General features: G+C 45.9%; 3 protein-coding genes and 1 long non-coding RNA gene across 5 annotated transcripts in view; 1 reads left to right on the forward strand and 3 right to left on the reverse strand.

The window, feature by feature from the left end:
- The window catches only part of HOXA3 (homeobox A3), a 45,584-nt gene extending 45,237 nt beyond the window's left edge, over positions 1-347 (reverse strand). Inside the window, exon 1 of one of the 2 annotated variants that reach the window (XM_033511889.1) lies at positions 2-345. Coding sequence is in view for 1 of the 2 variants with exons in the window: in XM_033511890.1 (XP_033367781.1) it covers positions 2-194 (193 nt within the window). In the remaining variant the exon portion in view is untranslated. Of the gene's footprint in view, position 1 lies in introns of both variants that reach the window. The other variant, XM_033511890.1, reaches the window with a different exon arrangement.
- Positions 348-1,289: 942 nt separating this feature from the next.
- Positions 1,290-4,652, reverse strand: HOXA7 (homeobox A7). The gene is made up of 2 exons (XM_015617592.2): positions 4,144-4,652; positions 1,290-3,119 (listed from the first exon to the last, which is right to left on the reverse strand). The coding sequence occupies exons 1-2, from the start codon at positions 4,517-4,519 to the stop codon at positions 2,836-2,838; spliced, it is 660 nt and encodes a 219-aa protein (XP_015473078.1). The 5' UTR covers positions 4,520-4,652; the 3' UTR covers positions 1,290-2,835.
- A 5,972-nt stretch (positions 4,653-10,624) lies between these two features.
- HOXA9 (homeobox A9) lies at positions 10,625-13,566 on the reverse strand. The gene is made up of 2 exons (XM_015617590.2): positions 12,977-13,566; positions 10,625-11,861 (listed from the first exon to the last, which is right to left on the reverse strand). The coding sequence occupies exons 1-2, from the start codon at positions 13,521-13,523 to the stop codon at positions 11,623-11,625; spliced, it is 786 nt and encodes a 261-aa protein (XP_015473076.1). The 5' UTR covers positions 13,524-13,566; the 3' UTR covers positions 10,625-11,622.
- LOC107199891 lies at positions 13,018-14,079 on the forward strand. The gene is made up of 2 exons (XR_001519351.3): positions 13,018-13,106; positions 13,933-14,079. It is a non-coding gene; the product is annotated as an uncharacterized LOC107199891 (long non-coding RNA).
- The last annotated feature ends 531 nt before the right edge of the window (positions 14,080-14,610 follow it).

A 14,610-nucleotide genomic window follows, 5' to 3' on the forward strand; every position in this document is an offset into this window, starting at 1 on the left:
CCTTTTAGGTTCTGGCTCACAGGAGCCCCTGCGACTTTGACAGCTGTCGTTTTGGCTGCACAGGAGACGAATCGCCCTCCTTTTGGTGCCAGAAGAAGCAGGAAATTAGCCAGGTTGCAAGTTGAAAATCTGCCACGCCAGTGCTTTGAATCCAATATGCCACACCTTCCAGCGGGGGAACTGGAAATTGCCATCCCGGATCTGTGTTCTAGGCGGCTGCTTATGCCGAACCTCCGCACACTTTGTTCACTATTGCCTTACAAAGAACAAATGAAATGGGGATTGAAAGCCAGAGAGATCCGAAGCAGGACAGAGCTCAGCAAAAGAATGCGGCTCTATTCTCGCAAGGGAAATTATAAAAAAGTTCATGTTCACGGTTACCATCCACATGACCGACAACGACCAATGGAAAAACCGAACAACTCATAAAGTTGTATTGCAAAGTTGTAAATTTTCATAAACAACAACGGATTTATGGCCTTTTCCTCATCACTAAGAAGAGGCAGGTCTTAGAGAGGCGCCATCTTACCACAGAGGCAGCCCTAGAGTTTTTTAAAAGACCTGGACTTTGTACTAATTTTATTAAAATTACAATTAGTGCGTTGACCAGGAACGGAGTGTAGCAGAAAAAAGGGAACTTCAGCGCAAATAATGCTCCAGGTCTTACCTCTATTTATCCAGACGAATAAAAGGACTTTTCGGGTTAGATTTTTTTTTTTTAATTAGAAAAAAAAATAAAAGGGGGAATATTAGATCTCATAGACATTGCTTGGTACCTGGCAAAAATAAGACGTTTTCGAAAGCGGGGCAATTTTTCCCCAATTTCGTGCCACCGTGATGCCCCCTGGCCCCCGAAAGCCGAACACACAAACCACACACGTACCCGATCAGATCATTTACACTTGGAAGTTTCGCATTTCACTTTCTGTGCATTACAAAATGTTTTTTCACTGCATGCGATTTCGACTTGATCGCCGATCGTCTGGACTGGGGTTATGACTGCAAGAGGACACGGGAGCACGGGTGTAAGGAAGCTCTCCCATAAAGAAGGCTTTCCGCTTTATTAATCAACAACGCTAGGGAAAAAAAATCATGAAGTCTAGATATAGATATTGACTGATTCCTATCAATTCGTCACCTTGGGTTTTGCTTGTTAGGGGTTTTTTATTATTATTATTTCCTTTTTGATTACAGAAAAAAAAAAATTAGATGATCTAATTTCTCTATTTGTCAATGTAATATATTTTTTGGTGCTTCCCTCGAACTGGTTCCTTAATAAAGAAATACAATTCATTGTCAACAAGCATATTTATTTTCTGTGTAACATAAAACACATTAATCGTGGGAGATACTTGAACACGGTATCACTTCCAAAGAGAGTTCACAGACATTTTTTTTCCCACTTCCAATACTTACACGGCATATCCAAATGTTCACAACGAACACACCGAAACACATTGTAACATACAATTTGTGAATAAACTTTAGCCAAACCTTCAAGACGGATTTATACAGAGTTCTTAACAATACATCATGCTACAAAGTTTCCAAATTAATTACATACTTCTCAATTTATGACATGATCTTACAAATGAGGTTCAAGACGAATATAAATGACAAAAAATATTACAATATCTGCTATTGTAGGAAAATTAATGGTATTACATATTAACACGTTCAGATAATCAGGACAAACAGTTTGTGGATTATTTTTTTTTTTTTAAAGGTGGTTACATGATCATTTAAATTCACTTTTTCAAAGAACACTTTCCGCTATATTAAGTAAGATCAACGTAGAATAAGAAAACGGCCTTTAGCAGAAGCAGCTGAAGGTAGAAGCCAACGGGAGATATTAAACCGCTTTGTACAATATTGGCGTGTGTTTGCTTCCTCTTTTAGAATAGCAAAGAATCGAGAAGAAAGATATATTGCAGCATATGGTTTTCATTTATAATTGCTTTGGAATAAATATATTATTTTAAATTTAAATATATTCAGACTTTTCGGTACCAAATTCTATACCAAAGCTATTGATGCGTGCTTTTCAAACGACTACGTTTACATGTCTAAAAGCATTTTGCGATTCACATTAGTAATCTTGTAACATCCTTTTGACTACTAAAATACAGTATACTTTCGAAGATAGGTAGGCAGAGCAAGATATATAGGTAGGTAGTCTGGAAAATAGGTAGTACAAATAATTGCTGTAGATTGTAGTGGTTTGTGGAACATTTTCCCCCCTTACTTGCTGTTTAATCTTCGTTAGTGTAGCTGTTACTTATGATACTTTTCTAACAACAATTTAAAAAAAAAGAAAACAAAAAGAGAAGTGCAGAGCTACTTATTCAAAATTAGGTAGTTTTTCTTAATGTGAGCCTAATGCACTTTTCCCCTTACACATGATTGGGACTGTGGAGTCAGGTAGTTACTTCGGAAGGTCACGGTTTACTATCTGTGCAAGCAGCAGTTCTCCCACTGAAATGTCCCCTGAAGAAGCCCACCCAAGTTAGGGTTAATGAAGAAAAAAAAAAAAAACCAAACTGATTGTAAGATGCTCTTAGGCGATATTACCGAAAGGTTCGGCATAGGGCAGGTTTGGGGAGCATGGGAGAGTGGAGAGAAGGCTGGAAAACCAACCCAAGAAATGTTTTCATGTTTGCAAACGCTCACTTTCAAGATGATTATTAAAAGGAACTGATGTTTTTTTTTTAATAAAAACAGTAAGTCTCTCTCTTTTTTTTTTTTTTTTTTCCCCCCTTTCTCCTTTAAAGGGAGCTTTTCCAACTGTCATGTGCATACACTATTCTAAGAGATCACTTCCTCGAGTGGGACTCCTTAGTCCTCCTCCTCTTCGTCTTCTTCCACTTTCTCAACAGAGGCTGCTGCTGACGTGGGCTCGTTGGGAGCCGGGGTGCTGGAGCTCTCCTCCTTGTGCTCCTTCTTCCACTTCATCCTCCGGTTTTGGAACCAGATTTTGATCTGCCTCTCCGTCAGACAGAGGGCATGGGCGATCTCTATCCTCCGCCGCCGAGTCAGATAACGATTGAAGTGGAATTCCTTCTCCAGCTCCAGAGTCTGGTAGCGGGTGTAGGTCTGGCGCCCTCGCTTCCTATCTGGACCTGAAAACAGGCACACACACGGCCAGGAGTTAGACAAGAGGTGGAAAGTTTGCTCTATTTATTTTTCTTGATGTTTTTAATAAATAAATAAACAAACAAACAAAAAAGTGGCGAGCCAGAGTGCACGATTCCCTTCTTCGACTTCCACTCGCCCCCCCACTTTGCCCTAACAAAGACATTTCAGCCACACGACCTACCCTGCCCAGGCAGGGCAAAAATTAAGTTGCTCGAGACCTAGAAAAAGTGAAGAGAAAGCATTCAGGAGAGGAGGTGGGGGAGGAAATTGCTTTTGGGAGGAGGAACTTTTCCCCCAGGCGATGTATTTCCCTAAAACCTTCCAGACTTTCACGTTTCGCAAGGGGAAATAAAAAGCTGGAAGGCTGGGCTGTATTTATTTTATTTTAATGTCGTGGGCTCCCCCCACCCATCCCGCCTGGATCGTAAACAATACATAGCATTTAGCTGCAGAAGAGAGCTCTCCTTTTTCACACACACTCTCGTCCCCCAGTGCCCCCCTCCCCCCTCCGTTTTCCTGTTTAGTACATTTCTATAGATCCTTATCTCCGTGGAAAAGGGCAGGGGGGACGAGGGTGGCACGTCTCGGCAACGCGGGCCGGCAAAGTCCTCAACATGCCGTCCCTCGGTCCTAAACGCCTCTGTCCCCTCCGCCTTACCCAGCCAGCGGGATTTTTTTCCCCCAACTTCGACAAGAGGGCAGGGGAGACGCTTACCCGTGGGGGCTCTGGGAGCCCGCAGCCAACTCTCCGCTTTTTCATAGCAAACAGCGCAAATCGACTCAATGCTAAAATTCCATAGCAAATGGAGTTAAATAAATTTACGAGGCTAGAACCCATTAATTGGGCAATAAAAAGTTTTATGATACTCATTTACATACAATGCCACGGGCTTTCTACGCAATGGCGCCTCGGCTATAATTAAAACCATAAAGGCTGTGCTGACAGTAATCCTGGCGACACGCTTTGCCTGGCTGCCACGGCTCCGAGCCCTCTCCGCTCGCCCCTACCTGAAGACCTCATCCAGGGGTATATCCGGAAATTAGGCTCAGCCTGGTTGTGCAGGTTGCTTTCCTCCGCTTTCTCACAGCTGGGTTTGGTTAGCTCATTGCAGAGGACGGGAATGTTCTGATCAAAAGAGGAACAATGCAGGTTGTAGGCATCAGAGCCCAGGCTGTATCCGGAAGAGAACGGGCTTTGATATATGGTACTGTTCACATTGTACAAGCCGGGCATGGAGGAGGCGAAGGCACCCGCGCCTGGTCCATAGCCGCTTCTCTGGGAGTTGCTTGCAAAGGAGCAAGAAGTAGGCTCCGCATTTTGGAAAAGAGAAGCCCCCGCCGTATATTTGCTAAAAAGCGCATTCACATAATACGAAGAGCTCATAATTTTGACCTGTGATTTGTTGTCCGGCAGGCTTCAGTGTCGGTTTTACGAGGTAGCGTGATATATGATAACATTACACCCCCAGATTTACACCAAACCCCATTTTCTTTTGGACTGAGCTGCCCGGAGCACGTGACCGGTCATGTGACGCCGCCCGCCAATCCCCGCCCGCCTCACAGGTGGTGCCGGCCGGGGCCCGACGGTGCCCGGCCATGGACGGGCTGGGGCCGGGGCCGCCACAGCCGCCGCCGCCTCCGCCGCGCCCGCCAGCGCCCTCCAGCCGCCGCCAGCTCGGCCCCACGGGGACCCCGCACCCCTCCTGCTCGCTGATGGACCGCGGGGGGGTGGGGGGGAGCGTTGGGAAAAATCATATTCTAAACCTTTAAATGTATATATTTATTTAATTTATATATATATATACATATAACATGTGTGTGTGTATCAGGTTTAAAGGAGGTGGGTCGTTCCCCCCGCTCTGCTTTATCGCAGCGGCGAGAAGCAGGCGGTAACCCTGCAACAGGGTTTGCGAGGGCACCCCCCTCCGGTCCCGAGGGGCTGCCGAGCCTCGGGAATCAAGGCGCTTCCCAGCAGTCAGCCCCGGGAAAAATATCACAGTCACCCTCCCCGGGAAAGGAGAACAAAACAAAACAAAACAAAACGTCCAAAAAATCCGGCCCCCAAACAAACAACGGCGTCCAACTGAACAAAAAACTCCCAGCCAGCAACACACGAAAAAAACCCCTACCGCCCACCGCAAAAAAAAAAAAAAAAAAAAAAAAAAAGGGAAAAAAAAAAAAAAAAAAAAAAAAAAAAAAGGGGAAAAAATTAAGAAAAAAAAATAAAAATTGAGGGCTCAACTTTCTGAACGTCTCAAGAAGAAAAACCAGAATAAACCGAAACTCCAGAGTTGAAGAAATCGCCTGCAAATGGCTTCAAATCGCCGCCGCCTGTTTGCTGCCCGAGTTACCTTTCCGCCCTACATACCTTGCAGTCCAGAGCGTGAGGCGGCAGCGGTACGCTCGGGTGACGGGGAGAGTTGCTGCTTTTCTAAACACTGGGATCCCCAACAATGCGAATGGCTCTCCATTGAGGATGCTGCTCCGTGCCCTTCCTTTAAACGGATCGTAAAATGAGTTTCCTTCCCTCAGACAGGGAGTCCTGGTAAAGACAGCTTTTACTGCCTGCCTGTATTGCACATCATAAACTGGAAGAAGCACAATGGAATTGCCCCGGAAATTCTCCTTTCAATTATAGTTTGGTGCCCCGTGTACAAAGACTTTCTCACCAGTTAAAATTGTCCTTGGCGATATTTCGCACGGACCCTAAACTTTATGTTTTGTAAACGTGGAGCACCCCTCTGCCCCCCTGCACACCTCCAACACACATCCGCACACACACCCGCGCACCCCTTGGCACCCTTTATGCGCGGTTATTGCAGCCCCATGAACACAGGTTACTGACAGAAGCAAGTCAATTCTTGAAAGCCAGATCCCTGAGATAGATACTGGTGCTTCAGAGCATGCAGATGTGGTGGATGTACGTAAATGTTTGCCAAGTGCTAAGTGTGTGAAAACGCAGTTATTATTCGCAGGCATAAGGGAGAAGCCGACGAAGGAGCCCCTTCGGTTATTTCTTCCAATTCACCAATATTAGACAATATCCCTGAGGTGGCAATCACGGTGCGGGAACATGCCGGCAGAAAAGGCTGCTGGAAGGGAATAGAGGCCCAAGAACTTAAACGAATGCGATGCAAACAAGACAACGACCAAGAAGATCAAAGAGGCTGAAGTAGATGGCATTAGATCAATAAATTGCTCCTTTGGTGACAACATACCAAGATACAAGAAAAAAGCAACAGCAAATATAACCAATGTCTAGACTTAAATATGGATAGCGTAGGACCGAATAGATTGTCTGGATGGTTGTATTTCGAGCTCTCTAATTCTCTACAATTTGCATGTTTATGTATTTTTCTTTGCTTTCACGTGTTTATTGCCGCCACGGGTTTTTTAAAATGTATTTTTTCCTTCAGTTTATTTTTTCCTGCCAGCCCTTTAGATTTATCAAAAAAGCCTTCACTGAATAAATGCTAGAAGGACCCCCAGACATGGGTCCCCACCACCTTGTTGACTCCCCCCACCTTCTGCGAGTTAGGCATAACGCTGCTTCTGAAATAACTCTCTGAAATCTCTCGTTTTGTTGTTTACAGGATCAGGCTAGATTCCCGCGACTGTAAACACGCTTTTCATTTGAATTTATTTTTTTCCAATCGGAAAAGGGTGAACAGGCACAGATTTCAAGTTTTTGGTCATGGCAACATTCTCACACGCTTTAAAAATAATCCTCTAGGACGGATTAACTGTATTTTTATTTTTATTTTTATTTTTTCCTTGTTAGCTCTGGACTACCCCTCTTTGGCACTGAGCTTTTCCGGGAAGTAAAATGTAGTGATAAAACGGTGCTCGTAAGTTATAAGCGACCTGGGAGCACTACATGATTATGGCTTGTGTACTAAGCAGTATCTTGATGTGGTTCATAGCAGAGAAGATTTTGTTGGTTTGGAATCTGTTCTCGCCATAATTTATCCACGATTATAATGGAACATGCTGTGCCAAGTTATTACTTAGTATGACGATGCATAAACACTTTTTAATTTCAATATAATTTTACTGCCCAAGGAAAAAAAATAATTAATCATAATAAGTTTAGCAATGCCATTGTCGACAAACATTTGATAGGAAGGCTCTTGTTAGAAAGCAGGGAGTGGCTGTTAGTCTTTATCCCTAGAAAGAATTTAATCTTTGGATCAGTACGGGGGTAAAAAACCAGCTCAGTGCATTCCCAGTGCTGAATTTCGATATAAGGAGAATGGCTTTGATTTAAGGAAATGTAAGTAAGATGCAGAGAAAGTAGTTCTGTTACAGAGCTACTAGAGAATATGCAACGATTTGTTTAGTTGTCTGGCTTAAACTTACGAAATACAACGTTTCTACTTCAGCCCATATTTTATGCTTCCTTTCCTCCTGCATTTATTTTCCTTCCAATTACTTTTTTCCTCTGTCTTTTTTGGCAATTGCCATCTGAAAATATTCCACAACTCCACACTAAGCCTCATTCTCAAGACGCGGGAGCCAACAAAAGCAAAGCGGAAAAAAAATAGGAAAACGATTCGAGGAAACAAAATAGACGGCGAGAACAAGTTAGGAATGACTTTGAGAGACACGTCAAGTTTGCAGAGCATCAGCCTTCTCACATCTGTGTAATATAATCACAACGGGTCCCACAGAGCTGAAATTGCTTCGGACACAAGCAGGGCTTTTTATTTGTATCAAAGACAGCTGTTGAAGAATTTCACCCGCCGGTAAATAATTTTCGAACAAGATTTTTGCAGCACTGCCGGTTCCCCGCACGGTTGTCTCAGCCACGCGGAGCGGACAAGGGCATTGGAAAATCCATCGGTTGGTCCCTAGAGCTCCAAGGGTGAAGCTCTTTGGGCGCTCTCCTCCCAGGCTGAGCCGGGGAGACCCTCTTACATCCCGCCCGAACCCTTCAATTCTTCCTTTCTCCCAATATTTGATTTCGCACCAGCCCTTCGGGAAATCAGTATACCCTGTTAGCAAGCTCAGAGCTTAAGCGGAGAAGAGCAAAGGTTTGGGGCAAGGGCGAAAAGGAGGAGCTGGCAGTTCGGTGCCAGGGCTCCATCCGTCTCCATCACATATTAGCAAATGTCTCGGTATTTTGAGAATTATAAACGCACAGCGTGTCCTTGGTGCAGACCAACTTTCACCACGAGTGCACTGAGCCTGGCCAGGCAGCGAACACCACCCTGACGGCGCCCGGTCGGCGGGGTAACACGGGAAAAAAAATAGGTGATAAGGGAGAGAAAAACACCCTCAAACCCATCGGCCTTTGTTAAAACCCACTCAGCGCTTCCAAGCACAGTTATGCTCCCATAAAGTCGACATTTTAGGAGCTGTCGGGGAGGCGGCCGAGCGCTTGATGGCGGAGGGCGGGCGGGCGGCGTTTTGCGGGCTCACAGCGCCACCTGCCGCCGCTCGGCCGCCACCGCCCGGGCCGGCCCGCGCAGCCCGCGCCTCTGCCCGCCGGCCCACCGCAAGATAAATGTCCACCTCCCAGCCTGGATTTAAGCACGGGAAGGCCAATAAAAGGTTGTTATTTCCGCTCTCCCGCTTTATCTAAAACAGCCAGACAAAACAAATGAAAAGGCTTTTGTAGAAAATCTTAATTGTGGCTGGACAGTTGTAAACTCATTAAGAGCCGAATTCCAGACAGTTTGCAGACCCGTCATTTATTACACACTCTTAATGCTGATTCTTTGAAGTTGCCTCTGTCTGCAACAACAGAGGGCGTCCCAGCATCCCCAAATACTGGCTCGGGGATCAATTAGGGGCTTTTTTGTGTGTGTGCACGCCAGAACGAGCTCCCTTTTGCTAATTAGAAGTCATCAAATCTTACCTGGGATTTATTTCCCTTTTTTTTTTTTTTTTTTTTTTAAGGTGAAGTAGAAAGCATTTTTTTTTCCGCCCGCAGTTTTGCACATCTGTAAACTTCTTGCCGGCTCCCTAAGTTTTGTCTTCAGCCCTGCAGCGTTTTACACCCCATAAACGGTTACAGCAGTCATTTTCTTTTATTGCACTGTAGTATGGCTCTGAATTTTCTTAACAACAACTTCTGCCAAGATCCTAAGCGTGTTCCGTCCTATTTTGCTCTCAATACATATACGCATATACATATATATATATATGTATATATGTGCAAAGGTACCTTCAAAAAACAAGAAGGATTTCATGGTTATTCGCCATATTTGCAAACAAGGGTCGGTGTGGTGCAGAGCTGTGCTGCGATTCATGTTATGGAGGATATCCACTGTGAGCAGTAAGATGTCCGCCCAAAAGAAGGGTAAATTTCAGCAAGCTCATAGACTTTGCTATTTTCTTTTGTTGCTGAGCTTGGTTTGGCTTGGGGCGGCGGGGGAGGGGTAGGTGCAATGGTGAGGGGATGTATAGAAATCTTCCACTCCAAAGAAACCATTTTTCTCATTTTAAAAATAAATGCAATTTCGTATTCTCGGCTGTAGACTGTTGCCAGCCCACCGTTTTCCTTCGGCTAAATCGGCGACTAAAATTGACACCATAAATTCTACCATAATTGTCTGTAAAATTATATCTGTTTCTATATCTATCTATAAATACATATATAATCTGAAGTGCTAGTAAAACGCAACGGGTTGTATTTATTTGCCACGGGACATTTAAAAGGGATAAAAATTACAAAAGTGAAGGCAAGGGAAGAAAAAAGGTGGATGACGTTTGAAATAACATATTTTGCATGAGCAATTATCTCTAGCAGGGAATTTGAAATGAACGCCCTGGTAAGGAGAGAGCCTTCTTACAGGGGTTGTGCAAGCACACTTAGTGCTGGACATTTTCTAGTGGAAGCTAATTAACAATCTCAGCTTAAATGTCGCTGTCTGAGCTGATTTACATTATTGTCCACACCAAAGAACGAACGCCGGACATTTTGGTTTGGTGCTGGTTCCCCAGCCCCGCCGGCGAGTTTTATTAAGACGGCGTTAGCTCGGCACCGTGCCCCGCTGCCATCCAAGGGGCTCCCTCCGTGCACTGCCAAGCACCAGCTTACCAAATCACGCCCAGAGGGGGGGGAAGAAATCCCTACCCTCAAAGAAATTACGGCATTTAGGACCTGAGTCTGTCCATTTAGAATGAAAATAAGACGAAATTTCCATCACCTGGGGGCTGCGTTTATAAAACCGTGGGTTCGCCTTGGCTCGAAAATAATACCACTCCTCGCCTCACCTCTGCAGCTGCCCTAGCCCTGCCACATCTGCTGGCGAGATTCGGTGTGCCGTGGAAGAACCTCTCCTCAATAATGTTAAAACATCACAAAATATAAAAGAATCAATATATTTTATTTGGCAAAAAGTTAAATATCATTTCAAGACAACAATTTGGTCAGTAGGCCATGAGGTAACTGTTTCAAAATAGACAGTGTACGTTCTGCATCAACATAAGTTCCCAGATTCTTTTTTTTTTTAAATCGATACAAATTTACAATAACCAAATGTAGGTTTTTATAATGTATAATTTATTATCAATAAAATTAACCTTCATTACAATAACCATCAAATCATTCGATTAAAATTCAAACATAAACCATAGGTAGTAACCCTTTTCACATATACGTATAGCTCCGAAACCTGCTAACTGCTCACTGGTGCAAAAACAATATTTAAGCTAGTCTGTTTATTTACTTTTTTTTTAATATATAGATTATATATACAACCGACGAAGACAGTACTATATATATATCAACTGTGCATACTAAAATTACTTGCTTCATATTTTGAGAACCGTAATTCCCAGACATCCCGAACAAACGTTTCTTCTACCTTTTTTTTTTTATTATTTTGCATTGGGATATATATAATATATATATTTTACAATCAAAGGTTAACTGTCTAATTATACAGAAAAGACTTAATACACTACAGAGCTATACTCTATGCAATTTTTATAATAAACAACCTGAGTTCAAATTGAATTCTAGCTTACACCATTACATCCGGTACAGCACCCAAGCACATAAATTGAGTCACAAACATAATTACCACAATAAAACACAGTGTTCAAGTATTAGAGCAGAGATCTCTCTGCCACGCAAAGAGCGAATAAAATTAACTACGTAGACTAAACTACACAGTCCGTAAATAGTTGTGCATTATGAAAAGGTAGTTTTTTTCTTTTTTTTTTCTTTCGTTAAGTGAAGAAACAGGTAGATTTATACAAGCCAGTTAAACAGCCTTTTCGTGCTAATGCCCCCTTTTTCTTTCCTATTAGAAAATTAAAAGTCTTACTGTACCTCTCCTGGCAATCTGGCCTCTGTGACTATCATTGTACAATCATAATCAGAATTTGCCAAGGGAAAAAAATGAGGCCTGGACCCAGACGCATTGCATGGCAGGGCTCGAGGGGATGATTTTTTTTGTTTGTTTTAACTTTTTTCTTTTTTTTTTTTTTTTCTCTTTTACTTTACGCGTTTTCAGTTTAACCCACGTGTCGCCGTCATTCGTCCTTCGCTCGATCTTTGTTGATTTTCTTCATTTTCATCCTCCTGTTCTGAAACCATATTTTCACTTGTCTCTCTGTTAAATTGAGGAGTCTGGCCACCTCATATCTACGGTCCCTAGTGAGATACATATTGAACAGAAACTCCTTCTCCAGTTCCAGTGTCTGATGCTTGGTGTAAGGGCATCGCTTTTTCCTGGTGGACCTTGCGTGGAGCCAGTTTGCAGCTGGATTATCTACAACGAAAACAACAGAAGTTCAGGCTGAGGGGGAGGGTGGGAGGTGGAGGGAGGGGGCTGGGAGGGAAATCCACGCAGAAACAGCCCATCAGGTGTCCCGGTATTCGTGTTTAGGACGTGGCTCTCATTTCCCGAGGCACAGGCTCGTGAGGCACAATGGACTCCAAAATACAGACACATGGGGAGGTCACACGCAACCACACGCGGCAAAGCCCCGCTGCCCCCGCCTCCCCTCGCCTTTTTTATTGTTTGGAGAATACAATTTTAAAATACTTTCTCCTCCTCTCTCTTCCTCTCTCTCTAACTCCTTTCCTCCTTCCTGGCCTCCCCACACCTCAAACTGCCAGCCCGGGGAGTGACCAGCCAGATCAACATGTCATCGAAATTGTTTGTCTTTTTAATCTCTGCCTTCTCCTGTGTCATCCCTGGCAAGACCCAGGGAGCTGGCGAGTTAATCTACAGCTGGCATAATTAAACCCTCGCCCTCTTAGGACCCTTATTCGCACGGCGTTAATCGCGATAGTAATCCCGAGGCGCTCTGCCACCAGTCTCGTAGTCCTGGGAGCGTCCAGCCCGGGGTTTTCCGCCGAGGAGACGAAAGGGGGAGGGGAGGAACCAAGTCAACGGCGAGGTTTCTGTTCTCAGCCCAGCAATAGCCGCCCTGGCTTGAGAGCCGTCTCAAAAAAGATCAGATTCACATCCAGTGTTTTCTAGGCACCCCTCTCCCCATGTCTGCCCACGCCTGGGAGCGCTGCGAGGCAGGAGGATGTGAGCATGTCCTGCTGAGTTTGCTGGGGTGGCAGGAGCCGGGATGGGCGGCTATTGCATTTCTCTTTCTCCCTCTCTCTCTCTTTTTTTTTTTTAATGTTTGTTTAAGTTGCAGTTGTAAGGTGGGTTTTTGTTTTCCTTTCACCCTGGAAAGCCAGAGCCGTCCTAGATCCCGTTCGAGCCTGAGAAAGGCAGCGCTGGTTTCTGCAGATGGCAGACCCCGGCGGGCTGGCGCAGCGGCGGCGGCGGCCGGTGCTCGGCCGTGTAATTAGCCCCAGCGCCTCGACACCTCCCCGCGGCCGGCGCAGAGCCCTGAAGTCCATTACCCTTGCCGTCCCACTTACTTGGATCGATCTGCGGTTTCTCTCCGTTTGCCTCACTTTCTCCATTGCTTTCAGAGAATGCGCCTTCGTGGCTTTGCTTATCCCTATCAACTGGAGGAGAACCACAAGCATAATCAGAGAGAGACAAAGTGTGAGTGTCAAACGTGGTACAGTCAGCCCTCCTGGCCGCCAGCGGTTCAGGTTTAATGCCGTAATGCCTGCTGGTAGGTAACCCGGGGAAAGACAAGGAGCCCGGCACAGGCTCAAGCCACGAACGCATGTACCTGCCGTCGGGCGGTGCCACGGGCGCCTGGTGGTGCGCGTACGGGTGGTAGACGGCGGGGACGCCGCTGGCGCCGGCGGGGTGCGCGGGGCTCCAGGGGGGGCCGAAGACGGGCGCCTTGGGCTGGAAGCTGCAGGGGGCCAGCTCGGGGTGCTCGGTCAGCGCCGCCGGCCGCGGCGGCGGCCCCAGCGGGGCGGGGGCGTAGCGGGGCGCCGCCAGCTCGTCCCCCTCCGGCACCAGGAAGGAGTCCACGTAGTAATTGCTGAGGGTCCCGGGAGCCGACATGGCGGGCGGGCTGGCGGGCGGCGGCGGACCCGCCGCGGTTCGGGGCTGCGGGTTTCACGTAACAACTTGGTGCTGGCGGACAAGTAGAGTCAGTAATAAGTTGAGGGCAGCGCAGGCGCCCATTGGCTGCGCCTGTCACGTGGCGGGGGAGCAGAACAATAAAGTATAAATCAGTCCGCGGGCTATTAATGGGTCAGTGTTTTCCAGCCATAATTTTTATAGCGAGGCCATATGTTTTTATGCAAAGGGATATTTGAGTTATACGGCGGGGTTTGTTTTAATTGCGGCCAACTGAGATTAAAAGATCAGATTCCGTATTACAGCCCCCCTCCCCTCTTTCTCTTCCTCTCTCTCTCCCCTCTCTCTCTTTCTCTCTCTCTCTCTCTTTTTTTTTTTTTTTTCGTTTAAGCGGACTATTTTATATCAAAATTAATCATCCCATCAGTGGGTCGTGTTCTCTGCGAAAAAAAATCTCGCCGCTCTTGTGATCGGAGACCTTCACATAAAACTATACAATAACTGAAGCAATAAAAAGAGCAAAATAGTAGTTGCGGTATACTGTATTTAAATATACATTTATTATATTTCATAAGGAGTTATTGTTTCGGGAGCCACGGGGTTGTTATTAAGTCAGTAACTATGAGCGCGCTCATTTGCATCGCTGTGTTTCACAGCAGTAAAAATTTACGAGTGCTTGGAAAGGTTAAATTATACTATTGTGTTTAGTTTGGGAACCCACTGTAAATAATACCGTTCCGTTCGGCTTAGAGCTGGCAGCGGAAAGTCAAATTCAACGTATCCCCTTTCCGAAACCCCGGCGCAGAGCCGGCCCTCCCCGCCCGGCCGGAGAAGGACAGGGGCAGGCGCTGGCTCGGTATTTAGCCTGACCCGCACCAAACTGCACTTCACCAGCCCACCCCGCCGGGCACGGCGCGGCAGTGACCGAAACACCCTCCTCGTCCTCCCCGCTGCCCCTGCCCTTGGACCGGGACCCCCTCGCCAGGCCGGGGAAAGGAGCCGGGGCTGGGCGGCGGTGCGGCGGCGGCCGGAGGGGAGCCGCCGTCCTGGCCGGGAGGGAAGGAGTGCG

This window comes from Parus major, chromosome 2, assembly GCF_001522545.3.
Source record: "Parus major isolate Abel chromosome 2, Parus_major1.1, whole genome shotgun sequence".
In the NCBI taxonomy this organism is placed as follows: domain Eukaryota; kingdom Metazoa; phylum Chordata; class Aves; order Passeriformes; family Paridae; genus Parus; species Parus major.

Bases quoted from the DNA above. Each gene is read 5' to 3' on its own strand.
- HOXA7 (XM_015617592.2), bottom strand. From the start codon at position 4,519: ATGAGCTCTTCGTATTATGTGAATGCGCTTTTTAGCAAATATACGGCG. The intron at 3,120-4,143 runs GTAGGGGCGAGC...GCCTGTTTTCAG, and splicing joins CCCCTGGATGAGGTCTTCAG to GTCCAGATAGGAAGCGAGGG.
- HOXA9 (XM_015617590.2), bottom strand. From the start codon at position 13,523: ATGTCGGCTCCCGGGACCCTCAGCAATTACTACGTGGACTCCTTCCTG. The intron at 11,862-12,976 runs GTAAGTGGGACG...TTTTCGTTGTAG, and splicing joins GAAACCGCAGATCGATCCAA to ATAATCCAGCTGCAAACTGG.